The 22813-nt window shown below is 36.7% G+C and overlaps 1 protein-coding gene and 1 long non-coding RNA gene across 2 annotated transcripts; one reads left to right on the top strand and one right to left on the bottom strand.

The window, feature by feature from the left end:
* Positions 1 to 24: 24 nt before the first annotated feature.
* Positions 25 to 18089, bottom strand: LOC104949448 (uncharacterized). Its single transcript, XR_798805.1, has 4 exons — positions 18077 to 18089; positions 14277 to 14281; positions 3547 to 3555; positions 25 to 126 (listed from the first exon to the last, which is right to left on the bottom strand). It is a non-coding gene; the product is annotated as an uncharacterized lncRNA (long non-coding RNA).
* LOC104949449 (guanylyl cyclase-activating protein 2-like) lies at positions 16580 to 21629 on the top strand. The gene is made up of 3 exons (XM_010775808.1): positions 16580 to 16812; positions 17316 to 17465; positions 21522 to 21629. Exons 1-3 carry the CDS (start codon positions 16618 to 16620, stop codon positions 21627 to 21629), a joined length of 453 nt encoding a protein of 150 aa, XP_010774110.1. The 5' UTR covers positions 16580 to 16617.
* The last annotated feature ends 1184 nt before the right edge of the window (positions 21630 to 22813 follow it).

The following is a 22813-nucleotide window of genomic DNA, read 5'->3' as shown; positions in this document are numbered from 1 at the left end:
CGTTTTCTTTTTAAGATTACAAATGTTTTATTTTCCTTCATCAATCTTCTATAAGACCTCATGTACAATGACTAGTATGCACGATAATGATGTTAACAAAAAAGAGGAACAAAAAAACGTTTTCTTCTATGTTCAAGATTCAAGATATTTTCAGTAAACTGTTAAACGTTGTGCATTATAACTTAAGTTTTCACTAGAATTGGAACAAATAAAAAGGATGTTTACAATATTTCTGTGGATTATCGAGAGTAACATGGACACCCTGATGGGATTTACAATACTATAATTGCTACAAACTAATTTAAATCTGTTTCTGTTCATTTAGGTTACATCAAAGAGGTTAGTTAGGAAAGGTGGTGTCTATATTTTTTTCTGTTGAACCAAGTCTTTAAACAAAACAATATGTATATATGTTTTAATATTATATAATGCCATTCATAAAATCTGAATAAGATTCAAGGTTGCCTGTAAATCTACTGTGAGAATAAGTATTCAGATCCTCAACTTAAGTACAAGTGGAAATTATATGGTTTTAAAATACTCAGTTACAAATAAAAGTCCTGAATTCAAAATGTTAAGTATGTAAAAGTACAAACGTAAACGTAAGCCCGATGGCCCATACCAGAACAAGTATAGAATATAGAAATTATATAAACTATTTAACTATTATCAGCTAAATATACTATGTATCAAATGTAAAAGTACATGTAGGCAGAATGGCTCTTTTCACAGAATTATATTATTATCGTTATTATATTGTTTTTTTTATCATTACAAATACCTTGCATTTTAATGTTGTAGTTTGTGAATGTGGAGCCAATTTTAGATACTGTCTAAAATACTGGGTTCATAAGTTTGAACATACTTCATCATATCATATATTATTTTTGTATAGTATAGGGTTTTTATATGTAAAAAGTACACATTTGTATTTGTTTGTTTTTAAAGGCTATACCAAATACTGTACGGGAAATAAAGTCTGCACAAAAACATTACTCACTAATAATTGGGGGAAAAAGCCACTAGAGGGCACTAAAGGCTCATGAAGTCCACGATGAATAAAGGTCAGCAGCACCAGATGCATTACAGACAAAGGCCATTTAAATACAGGAGTAACAGAGCACAACTACTTCACAAGAAAGTCAAATAAAACAAACACATACTGGTAATACTAAAACAAAAACTGGAATATTATTTAAATAACCAGAACTTTACTGTTCCCATATCATTTAACCCTTTGAGTTGTGGCTAAGGCTAGCTATTTAATAAAATGAAATTGTCTTCTTAATCTACGTTAATTTGTTTTAAACGCGTAGTTTATCTTTATAGCGTGTGTTTAACCAGCTGAACACAGTTGCTAATCCTCAGCACACACACACACACACACACACACACACACGCACGCACGCACGCACGCACGCACACACACACACACACACACGTCACTTGCATAGTGGAATGCAGATTTGGAGGAGGAAGAGGTTTTTTTTTTTTTTTCCTCACCGTAGGAGGAGCCATGGTTTAGTGAAACAGTGACATCACTGTTTACAGAGATAGAGGAAGTACTGTAACTTTGTATTACAGTATAACATAGGGGTAAAATACATTAAAGACACGCTGGACAACATGCAAGAATCTAACAAAGACCAAAGATAAATCATATATTTTTCATCACTGCAGGTCAACATTTTTAATTGGTCACCAAAAATTGTGTAACACCTTCACGACTACATAATACTACAAATTGTTATGATGAGAGCCATTCACCAATCAAACGGTGGTTCTTATTTCATTAAGTTTACATTTTTATTTCCCTTGTAACTTACGACAATGACGCAAGTTAAAATCATATGGTATGACATAATACTGATGCACTCGTAAGCATTAACTCTGCAAAAATACATGAAATAGAGTTAACATTAGCTGACGTGTTAACAAGCTGGCAATCTTTCTATTATTAACAGGTTGGGAAAGATTATTATGACGCACTAAAACTTGATTTGGCAAGTTCACATTACATTAGCAACAACTTACTTATAGTTAAGTTAGCAACAAACAGGACTTACCTCATAACTAGTGTTTCTTCAAGTTGTAACGATGGATATATAAAGTGATGGTTCAACCGCGAAAAGTTTTTCTTCCATGGAAAATAAAACAATGCTGTTACCTTGATTCTGATTGGCCCAAGGACTCGAGAATCATTGTCGAAAAGTTGTTGTACTGAGAAGAAGATTGCGACGTGACAAACATTTTCAGACCCGCGTCTGGTCTTCAGTCCAAGAGAAATTGTGCTGGCCAAAAATTGCAAACTTTGCCAGAAAAGCGACTACTTTTGCAGGTATGGTACATACTCAAGACTTGCACATTCACATGTATACATTTATACAAGTTTTCATTTGTATTTCCCTCGTAACTTAAGACAATGACGCAAGTTAAAATCATATGACATGACATAATACTGATGCACTCGTAAGCATTAACTCAGCAAAAATACATGAAATAGAGTTAACATTAGCTGACGTGTTAACAAGCTGGCAATCTTTCTATTATTAACAGGTTGGGAAAGATTATTATGACGCACTAAAACTTGATTTGGCAAGTTCACATTACATTAGCAACAACTTACTTAAGGTTAGGTTAGCAACAAACAGGACATAGTGTCTTAATGTTGTACCCATGGATATATAAAGTGATGGTTCAACCGCGAAAAGTTCTTCTTCCATGGAAAATAAAACAATGCTCTTACCGTGATTCTGATCGGCCCAAAGACTCAAGAAGCATCTTTGAAAATATGTTTTACTGAGAAGAAGATTGCGACGTGACAAACGTTTTCAGAACCACGTCTGGTCTTCAAGGGAAATTGTGCTGGCCAAAAATGGCAAATTTCGCCAGAAAAGCGTCTACTTTTGCAGGTATGGTACTCAAGACTTGCACATTCAGATGTAAAGATTTGACAAATTCATAATTATTCATATCTGTTTATATGTAAAGATATTTAAATTGTACCTTATACTGTCACTTAGATTTCTAATGTGTTGTTCTGATAGTGTGAACTTTTAGCTGTCCTGTTCTGTGTTTCACCCTCATTTCTGTTGCTGCTCTGACACCTGGGTTTTCCTACGAGGTTTAATAAAGGTTTATTTGATCTTACCTTATATCAACATTTTCCTCAAAGGTCAAAGTGAAAGAAACACAATATATTATGCTACTGATTGTCAAGAAAAGTAGAGCTTGGATGCCAGGATAACACCCAGTATCTTTAGTTCCAGGATTCCATGAAAGAAGGGAAGAAGAAAAATAATGATGCAAGAAACGAAAGAAAGGGATGACATTTGAAATATTTAAGGGACTTACCTTGAGTTTATAACAAATTAATTCAGCACTAAAGATTAATGTGGAAGAATAAGAAAATGTTCATCCGAGAACAAAGTAGAAGAAAGACAAAATATTAAGCTACTGAGTTTGGCTGTCAGATTAAAACCAGTGACTAAGTACATTTGCTCACAGAATGTAGTACATTACTTGAGTATTTCCATGTTGTACTACTATATCCTTCTAGTCCACTACATTTTGGAAGCAAACATTGTACTCTTTACTCCACTACTCGTTTTTTTACAGGTTAATATTATTAATAAAAAAATACATCAACTAATACATTATAATGTACTATTTTAAATTAAGATACTTGGCGTTATAAAAGGTTATTAAAGGTTACTAAAGGTATCTCAATCTTTTCCCGTTGTACGATTAAAATGTTGAACACAATAAAAGATCAATAATTCTATCCCTTTAATATACTGTATATATTATTCCAACAATGGTCTCTTTGGATGATGAGTACGTTTAGATGTGGTGCTACTTTATACTTTGAATCCATTCAGAAGGCAAATATTGTACTTTTTACTCTATTACATTTAATAAGCACTCACATTTAATTTGTACATAGAAAAGCACACGATAGGCTGATGTGGTATAATGCATTGCTGTACTACTAATATACACAGGATTGAATATTTATACTATTTTAATTCAATGTTGACAAAGTACAATGCTCTTTACTTTTGATACTTGATGTACATGTGTCTGTTACGCATGTACTTTATATTATTCTGAAATAGGCCATTGTGAAGAATCAGTACTGAAGTACATTTTGTTCCTAATACTTTTGTGCTTTTACTTAAGTGACATTTTCAATGTGTAGAGACATAGAGACTTTGACTTGTAACAAAGTATTTCTACACTGTGGTATTATTACGTATAAGATGTGAGTACTTCTTCCATCGATTAACACTGTCTTTCCAGTTTTGGGGGTTTCCATAAAGTACTTGAAGGATATAAAGAAGATGTAAGAAAGGAAAGAGGTGTGTTATGATACCACCACCCAATCTAAATCTGCAGAGTAATTTCAGCAGTAAAGATAGAAATGGAGCCGCAAACATAATTATAGTTTCCTCTGAGGTGAAAGTGGATGTGTGAGTCTATTTAATTACCTCCCGCCATTTCCAGAGTGACATCACTTTTCATGCAGCACATCAAGAAAGGCTGCATTCCTCATCTCCACTCCTCCTCTTCCTCCTCCTCCTCTAAAGTGTCTGTAGGTGCGTTTTTGTGTCACAGCCTGAATACACAAGAGTGAGAAGGAGAAAAAAACATCAATGAAACTGAGAGAAGCTTCAACTACAAGGTAAGGGTTTTTTAATTAATACTGATGCTTATTTCCTTCTCTTAAAAATATAAATGTTATTTCTTGTGGGATGGGAAATATATTTTTCAAAAGTCCTTTTTGTATGTAATGAAAAGCATGACTTGTATTTTATTGTGGCTCCATAAGATTAAATCTAGAACAGAAGAGCATTCCAAATACCTTGATTTTGGATTTATTCCAAATGATGTTGTACATGATATACTTTAGGTTTCATGAGGTTATAACTATGTTGCAGACAGTTTAACATGATACAGATATAAGCCTGGGAAAAGGTGCACATAAAATCAAGCTAACAAAACAAGTTGAAAATAACCATTTGTGTAAAACACCAACTATAATAATGTCTTAATTTAGAAAAGATGTATTCAATTGAAAAAAAATCAAAGCTAAGCATTTACGTATTTACGTTTACAAATAAATTCAATACCTCAAACGAAACAAAAATATTCAAATGAAACTAAGGAGGTTTATTTCTATCATTATAAATGTATAAAACACATTTTTATTTAAAACCGAAAAGACATACATTTCCTAAATACTTCCTAAGGCTTCACATTACATTTGTTAACAGAAATATTTAGAAAATAAGTGTCTGATCATCAATACAAAGATGGTTTTAATGATAGTTTCCACAGGAGTTCACTTTGATTATCTTATTTGTGAAAGGGAATTTGAACAGTGGGAGAAAACAGAAAGCGCTTTCTGATTTTGTTTCTTCATGGTTTATTGCACTTTGATAAAAGCGTTGGCTAAATATAATGTTTTCATTTCCTTTGGCCATATTACGGGATTGATTAAGGGCTGAATACTGAATCTACATGCAGCTTAACAAACAGGAGCTGTAGTTTCTATGATTATCTGGTGTTGACGATACTGACAGAGAGTTTGAACAGTGGAAGTAAACAGAGAGTTGAGGTATTTGTGGGTGGAGTCTGAGTCCTCCAGGAATGTCAGCGTGTTTTGCCACATTCCTGCCCTAAGCAAACCTGAGTGTCTTCTTCTGCAAACACACAGAAACTACACACACACACCTCACTGTCACACACCGGTTTCCTTGACCTAAATTTAAACCGGCCTGAGGCGTTAAGCTGATGAAAAATATGTGGTCCAAGTTTATATACACAGAGTTATTGCTGTTTCACTCGGAAAGTATTACTGTAACTCTAGTAGCCAATGCATTTACTGAGTGTGCAGACTGAATGCATATTATCTGGTTTACACTGAGTTTGTTATTGAATAACTCTACATTGTTACAGTATGGCTGTGAACTGTGTGAAAATACTTTTACATAATGATTCACAAATCAGAGCGCAAGCATTATAATTGGCCACAGGGTTAAGTGTGATTTGGACAGGAATGGAGGCAGGAACTTTTACACATGTGTGTATCTGTGTTTACTTACTTAGTTCCTATTTATTCGCAAACTGCTATCCCCAGGCTGTTGTTTTTTCATTTATATTATCTGTGAATAGTCGATGCTCCGTGTGCCAATTAAAATGATGCTTTGTGTCTTGTGTGTAGGCTAGTGTGTTAATACAAAAAACACATGAGAGTTTGAAGATGAATATAATGTAATTTATACAACAGCAACCACAGAATATATGAATATTTATCTATTAAGATTTAGAAACAGTTTTAAATATCAAAAGCTTGACTCCATTGTTACAACAAAAATATTGCATTCAATAGTTTAACCTCCACTAACATTATACACAGAGGTGAAATAATTACTGACACTAAACTGTAAAAATACTCTTTTACAACTACTGCATACAAAGTCTCACCGTGCCTAGATATTACATCCTTTAATAATATGTTACTGTTTATTTATAACTTGTTTTATATTCGCTAATAATGTGAATCCATAAAGTAAATAAAACTGTCAATTAAATGTAGGCTAGTTGAGTATTTTAAGTAAATGTTTTCTTCTGCACTTAAACTGAAGTTTCTAAAGGGTATAATATCATTACTTAAACGAAAAAATATGTAAGCAAACACAAAATCCCAATTAAATAACTGCAATCACGCAGACAGCGCTGCAGTGTTGTCATAGCAACCAAACCCTCCACTACACGGATATAAAGCCTAAAATATAACAAGTTCAAAATAAAGATTAAAACAAAGGAAACATCTCCGTACCTATCGTGAAATATATGAACACAATCCTCCACTTAGTGCTCTGTGTGACAGGCGGCTCTCCTGATTAAAAAGCAAAAATAATACATTTCACGAAAACAGTGATCTGTAAGCTAGCTTGGGAGCTTCTAAAATTAGCCCATATTATGTAAAATAAAAACTATCAAAAAAAGTTATTTAGCGATGGTAAAAAGAACAGGATTCACACAGAATGTATTTGATAATATGTACAACTTGATAAAACAATCAAAAAAATAATAATTACAATTTAAAACGTATTTAAAACATGTTTAAGACGGACACAACCCACCTCTCTGTTAGCCGGACACAGTTTAGAGCTGCACGCGGCGCACGTACGTACGGTAGGTGACCAACTGACAAACCGTCACATCTGGCCAAATAATGTTTGTTTGAACATTTTCAATATCAATTTTGAATGTGTGTGTGTCTGTGTGTGTGTGTGTGTGTGTGTGTGTGTGTGTGTGTGTGTGTGTGTGTGTGTGTGTGTGTGTGTGTGTGTGTGTGTGTGTTNGTGGCCTTTTATTGTGGCCAGCCTAAGGCACACCTGTGCAATAAACATGCTGTCTAATCAGCATCTTGATATGCCACACCTGTGAGGTGGGATGGATTATCTCGGCAAAGGAGAAGTGCTCACTATCACAGATTTTTTCAGATTTGTGAACAATATTTGAGAGAAATGGTTATTTTGTGTATATAGAATTTTTTTTAGATCTTTGGGTTCATCTCATGAAATATGGGAGCAAAAAAAAAAGTGTTGCGTTTATATTTTTGTTCAGTGTATATATCATGTACAGCGGGTGGGCTTTATACCCCCTCCCCCGTGTAGTTCTTCTTCTCTCGTTTTTTTTTGTACTCGCCGTGAAGTGGTTTTGCGGCCTGCCAGTAAACCCAGAGAAGAAGAAGACGAAGTGACGTCAGCGTAATCTTGCCTCAGGGAAAGTACTGCGGTGTGAATGCGATTGGCACTAGCCCCCTGGCGGATTCAGTGCCGTGGTACTTCACACCGCAGGTAGTGCCGGCACTAAAGTACGGCAAGTCCTGCGGTGTGAAAGCGGCTTATGACTATAGTATGTGATGACAACTGTTTTGCATCAACTGTTTTTTGTTTCCCCCTTTTTCCTGTTGCTTAAATTATATTTTTCACCCTGTGTGGAAGAAATGAAAGTGATGTAATATGTTGAAAATATCAATGGAGGCTATTCAAACCCTCAGTAAACACATGTGGAAAAGAAAGGTTGAAATGATTCAAGTGAGACTAAGTCGCTGCTTGAACAGAATCTTTTTGTTTGATTGCATGGACTCATTTACTTTTGGGTATAACCATGTGCACTGTGAGTTTGGTAAGAGTTACTTTGAGTATATAAAAAATGTAATTAAGAATCAGGAATGCTCCTAATATATGCATTATTTATGAAGTTTGACTAATCGTTCCCGCTTTAACTGTTATCAACAGATTTGCACAGTCGTCTGCACCAGATCAACTCGTCACTGGACGATCACAGTTATCAGATCGAGGAGCTCCAGTCCCAATCTGCACATCTAGAGCAGGACATTCAGCTCCGAGCCCAGAAACGAAGCTCTCGGGCGGACACTGTGCAGCCGGAGGAGGCCCTGAAGCAGGAGCTGCACGTCCGCCTGCAGCAGGGAGCAGAACTGGAGGCAAAGCTGTCACAAACACGGAGGGAAATACAAAATACTCAAACAAGGCAGCAGGTAAAACTCCTCCATCTTCCAATAACCAGCACTGGACAAGACATTTACTCACGTGCTGTATTTATAGTATTTTGAGGCCTCTTCTAAACTTTCCATTTCCATTCATGGCATAAGACTTTAGTCAACATAAAGTGTGTGTGTTCATGGTATAAACATGTCCCCCAGAGCCAGAGGTAGAATAAGTATTAAGACCTTTAAGTAAGAGTTGTAATACTAACTTGTAAAAGTATTCTTTCTCAAGTAAATCTGCTTCCAGTAGAAGTAAACTAAAAGTACCAAAAGTAAAAGTACTTCATGTGTGTAATGGCCCATTTCAGTATCATGTATATAACAGGCCTGGATATGATTAATGATGCATTGTTCCTCACAGCTGGTAAATGTGGAGCTAATTTGATTTACTTTATAAACTGCTGCTGGATATCTAAACATACCGTTTTATAGTTTATTTATTAGTTTATTTATATTTTTTACAATATTGGCTATTAAATGGAAACTACCTAAAATCTGTACTTGAGTAAATGTAGTGTGTTACATGTTTTGGGTCTACATGCCCAGTGCAACATGGGACTTTCCATGTGATGTGGACTATAAGGTGGTGCAGTGAGGATGTGATTTTGTAGTCTGACTGGAAAGTTTGCATCCCAAAGTTTCCCTCCACAAAAATCCAACAGGTTTTTTCCATTGGATTTTGGATTAATGCAGAACAAATCTCAGTGGCAATCCAATGTTTATGATACTTACACGTTTTGTTCAGCAGGATAATCTCCACATATTGACACTACTCATTTAGACACTTTTTAACAACGGCCGTTTTTAGACTGGGGTACTTACTAGGGATGTCCCGATCACCTTTTTTTGCTCCCGATCCGATTCCGATCATTTGATTTTGACAATTTGCCGATACCGATTTTTCCTGATCCGATCTTTATGCAATGCATTAAGAGAAAAAAAAGCATTCAAGTTGTCCCTTAAGGTTATTTTTTCTTATTTAAATTGGATATTCTATCCAACATGGATATAGCTTCTTTCTTTCACAGCAGCATTGGATCAGTTCAGTTGTGCAGCATTGGATCAAAACAAAATAAAGCTTTCAGTACTCGTTAGCTTACTGCTACAATTAGACACTGCGCCCTGCCCACTCTGTTGCCAGATTTGAGAGAAATAAGCAACCAGGTCTATGAAAACAAGCCCCAAAGAAGCAACACATACATGATGTTGTGTAATTTGAAACCAAAACTAAGGCCTCAGGATGACTTTAAGACTTGAACATGGTCATTTTTGTTTTGTAACATTGAATACAAAATTTAAAAAAAGTATTTAATAAAAATTCTTTTTTTAAAAAAAATCCCGATCCCCGATTTTTTTTCTCCCGATTCCGATCTTTTGAAAATCACGTGATCGGCTCCGATCCCCGATCACGTGATCGGATGCAAAAAAGAGTCATTGGATAACGTGGTGTATGTAATGTATTATTATTATTCAAATCGAATAGCTATTGTTACAGATCCTATTACCAAATTTTTCACCCTTTCCCTCTTGATTTATCCTGAGATGTTGTGTCGTGGATAAGGAATAGAATGACTACCGTCTGTATAAATTAAAGGACGTCCTTTGTGAGAGAGGTGAACTTAAACTTGTTATTTTAGTAACCCCCAGAGACCTCGAATGTAACACTGAGGGTCTACTCGATGATTTTTTAAGGGACGAAGTGGTGTGTTTTTTAGTGATGTATCTCTCTTGTTATTATTCGTCAGTATGTTTTAGTATATAGTACAATTGTGGGCAGGACGAAAAGTCCGGAGAGAGGGGGGCACAGAGGGGACGTAAAAACACCTGAGAACGGACCGAACGTGTTTGTACTCAAACATTTCTGTCTAAAGTGGCTCCACTATTCAGGAGGGTCGGTCCTCCAGAACTGGAACAATAAACAAAATTTGAAACGAATGAGTCACCTATTTGTGTACTCCGCACTTCCGTAGGAGAGTCGAGACTAGGTAGATTTTCACCCTTAGTTCCAACAGGTAGACGGTCGGTTAGACGTGTCGAGGCGAAGTTGTGAGCTCCACTAGTGGATGACAGAGGTATGTGTTGCGCTCCGGTACCACCATGTGCACCTCCAACCAACCACAGAGGCTACTGATAGACGGAGTGACCGTCCACCAGAAAATATCGCTCTCCCTAAGGACACCAGTAATCGGGACACCGGTGTGTTTTGTCTTTATTCTATGTATCATTTGTGCCGCGGGACCCGGCCTAAAGCTAGAAGACCGCCTGAGTCTACTCCTAGAAGGAGACGTAATCGGTCGTCTTGCTCTCATTTGTGTAACTTTTTCCCCGTTAGATAGTACCCTGCCACGTCTGTCGACCGGGACTTTATACGTTTGACTCGACTTAGCTCTCTTCGAAACGTAACCTAATTGTGTGTCATTTGTTTTCTCGCAGATATGTGGTGGGATGTTAGTCGGGAAGACAGAAAAGCAAGTCCCGAACTTTTTCATACTAATCTGAACTAGTACTAACAATATTACAAGACTCGGACATTAATAGTGAACCCGCATTTGTGCACATAGTCTAGACAATTTCCTAAGACGCATTAACTAACTGTACTTGAATCTCCGTTTAGTCTGTTTGACTTAGACCTGAGTGACTCGTACCCAAGAAGCCACGAGACGCTACAATCAAAGTAAGAGGAGGATTACCCCAAAAACAACTAGGGATCTGAGCTATTAAGCGGAAGAATTCAGTATTCCGTCGAAGTAGACACCCAATCAGAGTCCCGCAAGTCCGAATACCTACGAGGGTTCTCTCGCTCAATACTCGTATGTAAATGCGATAATAAGTAGCGACCCAAAATGAAGGAGGAGTACCAAAGACTGGGTACAAAGAAAATGTTATGTATAAACCTGTGAATGGTAGTGTCTTCCCTCTTAGGAATAAAAGACTCTTAGTTCCTTCTCGAATATGTGACTGTCGTCGGCTGAAAAATACTTCGTAGGTCCAAATTTGATTTAGTGAAGGATTTTATCTATTAGGGAAGTAATTGACAAGATTAGAAGTTAACAACAGGGATTGTCTCAAATAAAATTGGCACACGAAGTAACACCTGCCTACCTGCCGAACATCGTCACGACCTCAAGACCTGAGTCATGTAAATGAGGAATTGCATGAAATTTCATTTACCTGACAGTGAGATACATCGCGGAAATAGGTCAGCAATTCTGGGGAGGTTCGCGAAATGTATGATGTACAGTCAAGGGGTAAGTGTGTCTCGTCACATGAATGAGATCATTGGATTGTAAGGTGTGTGGCAACCGTACGGTAGCCCTCGTTGAGTCCCAATTCATAGAACGGGTGTTCCTATGTAGATCNTTCTTTCTTTCACAGCAGCATTGGATCAGTTCAGTTGTGCAGCATTGGATCAAAACAAAATAAAGCTTTCAGTACTCGTTAGCTTACTGCTACAATTAGACACTGCGCCCTGCCCACTCTGTTGCCAGATTTGAGAGAAATAAGCAACCAGGTCTATGAAAACAACCCCCAAAGAAGCAACACATACACTTGAACATGGTCATTTTTGTTTTGTAACATTGAATACAAAATTTAAAAAAAAGTCTTTTAAAAAGAAAAAAAAAAAAAAAAAGATCCCGATCCCCGATTTTTTTTCTCCCGATTCCGAAAATCACGTGATCGGATCGGGACATCTCTAGTACTTACTGATGTATTTTATGTTGTAGAATTAAAATCTCTTCAGCTTTTGTTAACCACAGAATTTATTTCAGGATTACAAACAAAAACAAATTCAAAAGTACATTGCCTTCCAAACGAGGGATGGAAAAGTTATAAAATGCAGACTCATGTCAAGGGACTCATTCCTGCACCACGCTATGAAGCCTTGTCCTTTAAAGACTGTTATCATTTCTAAAGGATTAAACGTCTCTACCAAATGCATTGAGCTCAGCGTTGGTGCTGTTGGTGATATAATGTTCCTGCATGTTGTAGGGCAGATGGGAGATGATGGAGGAGCTGAACAAGGAGCTGAGGCAGTGTGAGCTGCAGCAGTTCATCCAGCAGGCCGGCAGTCCTCACCTAGACCAGACCTCCTCGCTGCCCGGCCCTGAAGGCTACCTCCGCAACGCTGGGATCATGGAGTAGGAGTCTGCTGCGTCGGATTATTTGAAGGAATTAATGAAGAAGTATATTGAAGGGATTAATGAAGAAGTGTACAGATCAGTTTGAACTGTGAAAGTCCTGCTTTCTTGCTTTTATTAAATGCACATATGAAAGAAAGAACTGTGAAATAAAATGAAGTTAATTCCATCGTCAGCTGAAAATGTGTTTATTGTCTAAAGAAACGAAGAAAGAACTACTAAGATATAAAATTGAACTGCAGGACATGATGGAGGCCTGTTCTGTGTGTGTGTGTGTGTGTGTGTGTGTGTGTGTGTGTGTGTGTGTGTGTGTGTGTGTGTGTGTGTGTGTGTGTGTGTGTGTGTGTGTGTGTGTGTGTGTGATAAGCCAATCACTGCCAGTTTCTTTGAAAAATAATACATATTTAAGAAAAACATGTCTTTAAAAGTATTTTGAAATTATGTTTTGTATTTGCTTGTTTTTATTATTTCATAAAGTCTTCATAAAATGCATTGCTCACTTGTTATTCTTTGTGTATTCCTTCATGCTCACATAAGGGCGCCACAGTTTAATTGAGAGGTGTAGGTCCTATGTAATATCTCTCTGCAGTGTGATCGGATCAGATGTACTCAGATCCACCTTCGACCTGATCGTGAGCTCTTCCTCTTTGTCTTGAGTTGTGTCCTCCAGGTTACAGCGTGTAGCTTGTATTACTTTGCATTGCCAGCGTTATCAACCTTTACCTGACAAAGAAACTGCTTTAAAGATTTCGAATGAACTGTAATAACACTGATTCAGGCGAAAAAACTAACCATTTAGATTATCAATATTTGTATTTATTGTATCAGTTTATTTGGCAGGGACGTTGCACAGTAAACACTTAAAACATGAGATGTGCCAAGTGTAACTACGCCGGATTTAGCTTTGAGCTACTTTCCATCCGCAGTCCCTCACAGAAAACATTAAGAAAATGAAAATTACAAACAGAGCAGTGCAAATACATAAAATGCAAGAAAAGTGCAAGATAGTAGAATACCAAAATATATATTTGATTCGTTTATCCAAAGAACACATATTTTGGAATTAACAGCGATGTTTGGAGCTGTGAGGAGCTGCTGGCTGTATGAGAGCAGCCGGTCTGCTATAAAATCATTACTCTCACTGCCAGAAGATAAACACAGGTCCGCACTGCAGGTCTAACCACAATAATCCCATTTTTTTAATTCCAATTTGGCGATATCTATCTAACTATAAAACAGAATAACTGGGGCCAACGTTTAGTGAGATGCTACTTGCTACGGTATGTAATCCTATTGAGCATGTACTCCTTGTTTTACCCTGACACGCTCCTATAATTAAAGGACCCTGCAGAGAAATAAAACTCAGTCTGTTTGTTATTTTGCTAATCTGGTTTAGAGAAATATCATTCACTCTTAGTATTTAGATTCCCATCCAATCAGGTCAAGTTACATTTTAAATCTCCTGCTTGGCCTCACATGGATGTTGCTTCTAAGGTTCAGAGCGTCTCTGGGGCTGCTAATGGGATCGTGTAAATCCGAGAATAGTTTAGTACATGTTCTTAGTTACGCAAAGGTCTCAGGATCCCGCTGAGATTATTACCCGTAATCCTTTATTTTCTCACCACGCTGTACCTGTATGAACTATAGTTCAACTGCACATAATCATTGAGCAGAGGAGTGTCATTTATGTATCCTTAGACCTTTAGTTTAAATGAGTGAAAATACAGACATCATCAATTTACTGCTTCTGATGCTGTTACATTTTTAAATCAAATTTCTATGAGGAAAAAAAGAAAGCAGCACACTTGAATGTCAACATTTGTAATCTTTAGAGATTATTTCTCAATCTTCAAACCCTTTCGTTTCCCTGTGACTCAATTTCACTTATCAGGCTCAGTTATGAGACTTGTCTAAAAATACCCTAACAACAGCACCATGTGAAACAGGCCGAGGTTAACACGTTATTTTGAAATGTAATTGTCAAAATCAATTGGCTATCTAAATCTGTTTGGATTGTAGTTACTATAAATAATGATATATGACATTATTTTGGAACCTGATTAACGGTAAGCAAAGGTGGAAGTATTTAAATATATATTGCTTTCTTAAGTTAAACTAGTATTACTACAGTGTAGAAATACTCTGCTGCATTGAAAGTCCTGCAATCAAAATTGTACTTAAATAAGAGTAAAAAAGTATTATCATCAAAATATACTTAAAGTACCAAAACTAATATTATCAGAATAGTATCCATCATATCACTCGACTGTAAATATGGATGCATTAATGTTTTCATCATTTCAGTTGTGCAGCTGTAAAGGTACACTGCTAGGTATCTTAATTAATAATATCATAATAATATGAGGTAACTAATGTTGACAAAGAAAGGAAAAAGTCTAATACTGGCTCCCATAATATCGCATATCAAATAATCTTATAAAGTGCAATTACAATTCTGACTCGGTTTTCTTCTTAACCCTCAAATATCCACATTGGCCTCAACATCTGGTATTGGATGCACTTTCTTTACAAAACAACCCGAGAAAGGTTTGTTTTATCCATTGAGGTCACATGGACTTAAATATTAAGAGTTTTATCAACATAAAGCCCGTTCCTTATAAATAATATAACAATACCGAAGTGATGGCCCTGCTCTCCACTCTCTGTGTGTTCTTTAGGATAGTCAGCGCCCCCTGCTGTTCAAGGGGAATATTCAGCTGTAAACCAAATGCAAGAGGACTTAAAGAAAATATAAATGTATGTGGATTGACAAATGGAAACGATGAATTTTAAAGTGCCAAATGCAGGAAAGAAATGCAACTTTTAATTATTCGAATTCAAGATCTTGCACTTCTTGTTTTGAGTTTCAATTGTGATGCACTTCCATACTTTAGCACATATATTTAAGGGAAATCTGAACTACATTTTCTCAAAGAGGGCTCTATAGGAAAACTAAAACGTTATAACAGATGTGAGCAATACAGAAGTTTGCTCAGTAGATATTAGCCCACTGTTAATCAGTCAGAATCAGAACTCTTATTTTATTATTATTGAGTGTGTGATGGTTGCTCACTTTAGAATAAAATAACATACAGATATTTACTTAAAAACCAGAAGTTTAATTAAAATGTGCAATTTAAAAAAAGTAAAATAGAATAAAAATTGTTATATAAACACAAGTAGTTTAAGTAAAATGTGCATTAAAAGATAAAAATAAATAAAAATATTCATATAAATAAAATAAGTTGAGTAAAACGTTCCAATAAATATATAATTAAAACATAATTAAAACGTTATTTAAAAAACACAACAAGTTAAAGTAAAAATGTGCACATTGTACAATATGTAACATATATGTAACACACAATATGTTTGTATGTGTATATTAGAAAATATAGAGTAATAAAGGTATTCTGATTCGGAATCTGATTAACGAGAATATTTGATGTGTCAAAAATCACTTTATATTTTAACTTTAACCTGCAATTAGTAAAATATTGAAAAATGGTGTTGTATTTATTCTGTTAGTCACTGGTTCATTAGTTACATGAAAACAGCCAACTCATTCTCAAATTATGCTGGTTGACGGACAGCTGTTGGTAAAGCCAGCTGTCTGTAATTCACTCTCCTCTCTTTGATTAAGTAGACAACGCGGTATCGCAGTTCTTTGCGCTTGGTGGCAGCAGTCCTTTCAGACCTACTTTAACAACGCCTTGTTGGCCAAAGATCAAGCGATTAACGAGCTAATAGGATTGACTGATTGTCAGCATGCAGTGTCTCTGCCAGCTCCTCACTTTGATTGGAGAGAGTGAGCCGTATGCATCGGGGAGCTCAGAATCAGAAGGGAAACACTCACTCAAACATCATTTAAACTCTTCTTTTAAAAGCCACACCATGGGGCAGGAGGAGAGCCACAGCGAGGAGATGGATTTGGTGCAAATTCAGGATCTTTGCATCATTTTCATGAAGGAGTGTCCGAGCGGGGCGCTGCATCTACACGAGTTCAAGAGGATCTTCGGGGTGCCGAGTTCCTCTGAAGAAGAGTCGCTGTACATCGAGACGTTATTCCACTCCTTCGACACAAATCAGGTAAAAAGAAGCAGCAGATTTCTCTTTGTGGAAACAGACCGATTGTGTGCATTTAAAAGAAGTTGCAGTGGGCAAACATTTTAGTGTACATTCAAGCAGAGATGCAGAAATGTTTAACTAACAGTGTGTTTTATGTCATTAATCATTTAAATGTATAATCATTTAATTACACTGAAAGAACTGAAACGTTGACGTTAATGTTATGTATTATGTCAACAGATGTCACGGTCTGTATTAGGTTAGTTGAAAGCAATAACATTACATTTAAATAACAAACATTAGGTTCAACTTAATATTATTGCTTTCAACTAACCTAATACAGTTATGTGATATTTGTTGACATAATACATTTAATTAAAGTCAACATTTCAGTTTTTTCAGTCCAGTTACAGGCACAGTAGACTGTGAGCAACATCTAACAATCATTGATAAAAAAAGAAGAAGCTAATTGTGAATTCAACTCTGCATTATTTCTGTTGCAATAAAGGATTTGTGATATGCAGGATAACGCTCTGGATTTCATCGAGTATGTGGCAGCTCTCAACTTAATCTTAAGAGGGAATATTGAAGACCGACTAAAGTGGTCCTTCAAGTTGTACGACAAGGACGGGAACGGCAGGTTGGACCGAAGTGAAGTGAAGCTCATCATAAGGGTGAGGAATATGCCGATACAAACAGTTTTTATTTTAAGTGTTTGGTGGAGAGTAATGCCAATTTTAACAGTCATTTGAAAAGTGCCAAGGTTTTGAGTATACGATCCTCTCCAGATGGATTACACTATGACGCAGGGGCCATGCGTACGTAGAATTACATTTAGTCCTGTACCACATTTGAGGTACTTGTACTTTACTTGAGTGTTTTCATACTAAGACAGGGAGGGGGTGCTAGTGAAGCCTCGCAGATCGGGGTATTGCAGCCCCCTCAGCGAGCTGACCAATCAGAGCACAGTGGGCTCACATGGAGGGGGGGGGGAGTCAGGAGCTCCAAAAAGCCGTTTAGGACAGAGAGTGAATACACATACTATACAGAGATGCTGTATGAGAAACCAATGTGAGTTTGGAAAATCGCACAATATAAATCTATTCTAGTAGACCTCAACAATGGAATTATGATCAGTAGAAATGGCCATGACATGGGACCTTTAATACTTCTGAAACTTAAGTACCATTCCAGATGCAGTACTTTTTACTTGAAATTAAGTATTTTTATTAGTAATTTTACTCAAGTGAAGAATTCAAAAACGCTTTCCACCCCTGATGCTTACCCATTTATTTCCCTATTAACCTGTGTTGTGTACAACATGACATTCATCATACATATCTTTAAAGGCAGCTTTCTCCCCTCCAATCACAGCAGAAATCTGTCACACACACCAAACTGTCCACTTTCATTCCTCTCTATATTCTGAAGCTTCTTACACAGCCTTCACACACTCATTTACACACACTTCATTACTAAAAACATGCAGAAATGACTTTTTAAAGGCATTTTTCGTGTGTATGTAGTGACAAAGAGAGAGAGAGGCCCCTCTGTAAAAGCCTTTGATTCTAACATGCCAACAAAACAAAACAATCATTTTGAACCTGTCTTTATCCAATTTTCACATTGGATTACACACTGTTCATTCTGATGTTTAATAAAACAATCATTAGAGTATTTTTTAAGCATGTTTTGAGAGTTTTTCTGAAAGTAATGCTAGTTTTAACCAAAGTGGAGTTGGATACACTCAGATGATGAGTCCCATGAGGTGAGTGAACAGGTTTTATGTAAGAACAATCCTCTCAAGACGGATTATACTTTAGTATTGGCCCGGTGTCAAGTCTTATGGATGAAAGATCGCGTCGATCAGTTCAGTGGGAGGTAGAGAACGCTCTCTTTTCATGTAATGCTTCACAGTAAGCCTCTAAATACAGAGGGGGTAACATTAGCCCAGTGTCAAAGTGAATTAGACTCACTGCAAGTATGTGATATATGTTACAGTAACCTAAAAGTTACTCACATTTAAGATCCTATATATATGTTATTTTATTTATTTTATAATCCAAAACAAGAAGCTGAAAGAAACTAAAACGTTTTTCAGAGTTACGCCCAGGTCTAGTACCTCATTCACACCAACAGTGTTTCAGGGCCGGTTCGGAGCTGGAGCTTGAAGAGCACCGTGTTTTCCTGTTCACACCGCAGCGGAGCAGCCTCTTAGCTCCAGAATCCGGTTTGTTTCAAGCACCAACATTTTTTCCGGCCAGAGCAAAAGCACCGCATACGTCACGCTTACGTCGAGGCGGGGGAAGGGGGATCGTCGTTGAAGTTGATGATCACGATTGTAAAGCAGTTTTGAATGTAGCATGTAAAGACTGTAAAGTTGGTAGCAAAGTCGTCCCATTTCTTCCATTTTGTTTCGACAGAGCAAAACCAAAACGGGTAGCGCTTCAACACAATCGGCCATTGTTGTTGTTGTCGGTGTCAGCTGTGAGGGGTTTCCGCACGGTTTGGCTTTATGAAGCAGGCATGCAGACGGTTACGTCATGACGCAAACGATGACGCAATGACGCAGCACCAGCCGGACTCTGGGCGGCGTGAAAAGAGCCGGAGCTAAACCGAAGAACCGGAGGGAGTTCAAACTAAAATGGTTTCTCACTCCTAAACAAGTCAAAGCGTGTCTTCAAGACAGATTAAATTAGCTTAGCTTTTACAAAGATACAACATTGTACAACAGGGACCAGTAATCGGTAACTTTAGCCACACAGAACAACAGATCGGATCTTCAACAACAGACACGGAGTTGGGAGTGAGAGGTCGATGAGAGGGAGAGGGACTGCATGCTGCAGCTTAAATGCTCCTGTGTCTTCAGGTGGACCAATATGAATTACTATTCCCACTTCAATTGACTCCTACTGTCCTTTATTTTGTTTATTTTGTATTCTAACCTTTTTTTTATATTACCAAATTTTATTCAATATGCTCCTAAAATAACTTTTTATTTTATTTGTTTTAAAAGAAACTGGATTAAAGTAAAAATAAAAAACAGTGTATCTGTAAATTAAAAAAATGTTCACCATAATGTACTATCATCTTTATTCTATATTTGCCTACACATCACCACAGTGCATGCTAGTCTTTGCACATAGATCAATCTGAATTGAGTGACAGGAATGAGGTCATATTTGTTTCAGTAACCAAAAGTTTAAAAAAGTATTTGTAATTTCTCTTCACCCTTGCTCAATGACAGCGTGTATTGTGCTCATGCGAGTTTTCCTCTTATTATCTTTTGAACAAGCTGTTTCTGGAGTCATGTTTTCTAATTATTGAAAAGTTTGATATTTCAAAATCTACCCAACTTTCATCAAAATCAACCCACCGGGAGTACTAATATTGTCCTTTTCTGGTTAAAACTGCCATTTTTTTATCCTGAAAATGTCAGAAACTGATTCAGCATCCTCAATAACCTCCCAAATTGTCCTAAGCGGTCCAGTAATTTTAATAGCCTTACAGAGTAACACAAATGATGCAGTAGTTTTTGCACAGTCTGCTTTTTTTGTTTTCTGTCTTTTCATTAACCTTAGAGTGTACTTTGTTAACTTGCAGAGCTGTTCATGACATTCATTACATACTGGAGGTTGTACAGAAATAAAAGGTTAAGTAAATAAAGTTTGACAGATCAAAAGAAGATGATTTAAAAAGCCACAAGGACATTCAGCATACTTTACATAACACATCAAAAGCATTATAGAAAGGGCTAAAAACACTTTGTGAAAGGACATTTCAAACAGCATTAAAGAGTACACTGTAAGAAATGAATGCCCTCTTGATTAGTATTAGTCGATTATGCCTGGATTCAAACAACATTTGTATGGTCTATTTTCTCCAGATATGTGCTTTGGTAGAAAGAAACTAAATACATTTGCTCACATTTGACGTACTTGTACTCATACTTGTCAACCCTCCCGATTTTCGCGGGAGACTCCCGATTTCATTGCCCTCTCCCGGTTTCCTCCCGGGGTCATATTTCTCCCGCATTTCTCCCGATTTCTGACAAAATCAGATTTACACACGACTGTTTCCACTCGGACTTTAATACAGCTACACCATTGTTTGGTTTCCATGGTAACACGTCTCTTTAGTAGCGCGCGCAACTCAAAGTCTGAGAGGGTGAGGCAGATATTCTCAGAAAACAGAACAAGAATCGACAACTACTCTACTCTCTGCTCACTCCTTTCCTGTAAAATACAGGTCCAGCCCACACATATGCTCCATCAAGGACGGTGCTACAGGCCGCAAGGCAGTGCACTTACAACTACAATAAGCATGTTAATGTTAATCTAATACAGCTCCGGCGATCCACTAGCAACAACAACAATTTTGCATTTTGAAATGCTCCCGATTTCTGAGGTCTAAAGGTTGGCAAGTATGCTTGTACTTCACTTGAGTATTTTCTTTTCATGCTAATAGCCAAATGCTAGATGATAACTTGGTGATAATTGCTTGGTTTTTGGGTGTTTTCCTTCATTGTACAATAAACCTTTGAGCTGTAACAGAGTAGTTTAAAGTATGGTATTATTTCTTTTTTTGAGTAAAGGATCTGAATACATCTTAGACTTCTGGATGGAGGTTACATCTATTGCAGTTTAATATTAAATCCGAGGACAGTTACAACATTAGAACAACTAGTTATTAACACTTTATAACAGACGCATTTCTTTTATCTCACTCAGATTCTTCACAAAATCAAATTCCAGAAGACTAACGTCAGCAGCATGACGCCGTCTCAAATCTGTGACCGGATCTTCGAGCTGGTCGACCAGAACGCTGACGGTGAGTGAGAGAGCAGCGAACATTAAAATACAATAATATATAAATATAACTACAACACAAAGCCACGTTTACTTAAATCCTGTTTTTTAAGCAACATTTTATAGAAGTAGTTACAAGAAGTTTGACTCATATCAGCAAAATCAATTCAGAGCAATGTTTCTACAACACTTTTTGCTTTTTTCTGAACTTTAGGAAATAATGTGGCTTTGGGTTGAATCTCATAAAGTGAGACACTGCTCGGAAAAACATGCTTTTTTAACGCACTGCTCAATTTCTATCATCTCTTCTTTCAGACAAAAACGTCCAAAATACACATTCAGGAGTTTATTTTACTAACTTAGTCTATTTTTGTTAGCAGTTTCCCTAAATTCACCAGAAGTTAGCTCAACGTAATGCCTTATTTGCATATTTAAACATTAGATTCAAGAAGATTTGTAATTCTAACCAAACATAATGTAATTTATCGACTGGGTAAATTAATTTGGTGCTTTTTTCATGATTTACTTATTTGTGGTTTCTCCCCTTTAACAACATTTTGACTCTTTATTTCATAAGAGGAACATACACAAGAAGTAAAAGGAAAAAGGCTCAATTAAAATAGATAAATCGCTCTTCATATGAATATAAGAAGTTGTAGAAAAATGTGCAATAGAAAGATAAAATAAAATACATTTGGAAAGATATTTTACGGAGCCCCTGAAGGGACATGAAAAAAAATAAGACAAGAGAGAGAAAAAAGAAAGTCGGGATAACGGGTTAGTTTTTTTTTTAGAAAGTTACCGGTGCGCCAAGGAGGAAGTGGAGCACACAGGAGACAACCATTTCTTTGCACACTGTTATGTTTACGTGGGGAAATGACAGAGCATACATTATTTGAAATCAGGACAGCAGATAGCTTACACATCTTCCGACGCAAACTGAAAACTCATCTCTTTAGACTCCACTTCGAGCGATAAAATTACTAACAAAGCACTTATATACTAATAAAGGGCTGGCTTTTTAAATGCCAGTTGAGTAGCACTTGAAATGTTTGGCTCTATGAAACCTGATGTACTTANGGACATGAAAAAAAATAAGAAAAGAGAGAGAGAAAAAAGAAAGTCGGGATAACGGGTTAGTTTCTGGTGAGACAACCATGTTTTTGCACACTGTTATGTTTACGTGGGGAAATGACAGAGCATACATTATTTGA

The sequence above is a fragment of the Notothenia coriiceps genome, unplaced genomic scaffold (assembly GCF_000735185.1).
Source record: "Notothenia coriiceps isolate Sejong01 unplaced genomic scaffold, NC01 NC01_scaffold00016216, whole genome shotgun sequence".
Lineage (NCBI taxonomy): Eukaryota > Metazoa > Chordata > Actinopteri > Perciformes > Nototheniidae > Notothenia > Notothenia coriiceps.
Note: the sequence above shows the minus strand (reverse complement) of the source record. Positions and strands in the feature narration are given on the sequence as shown.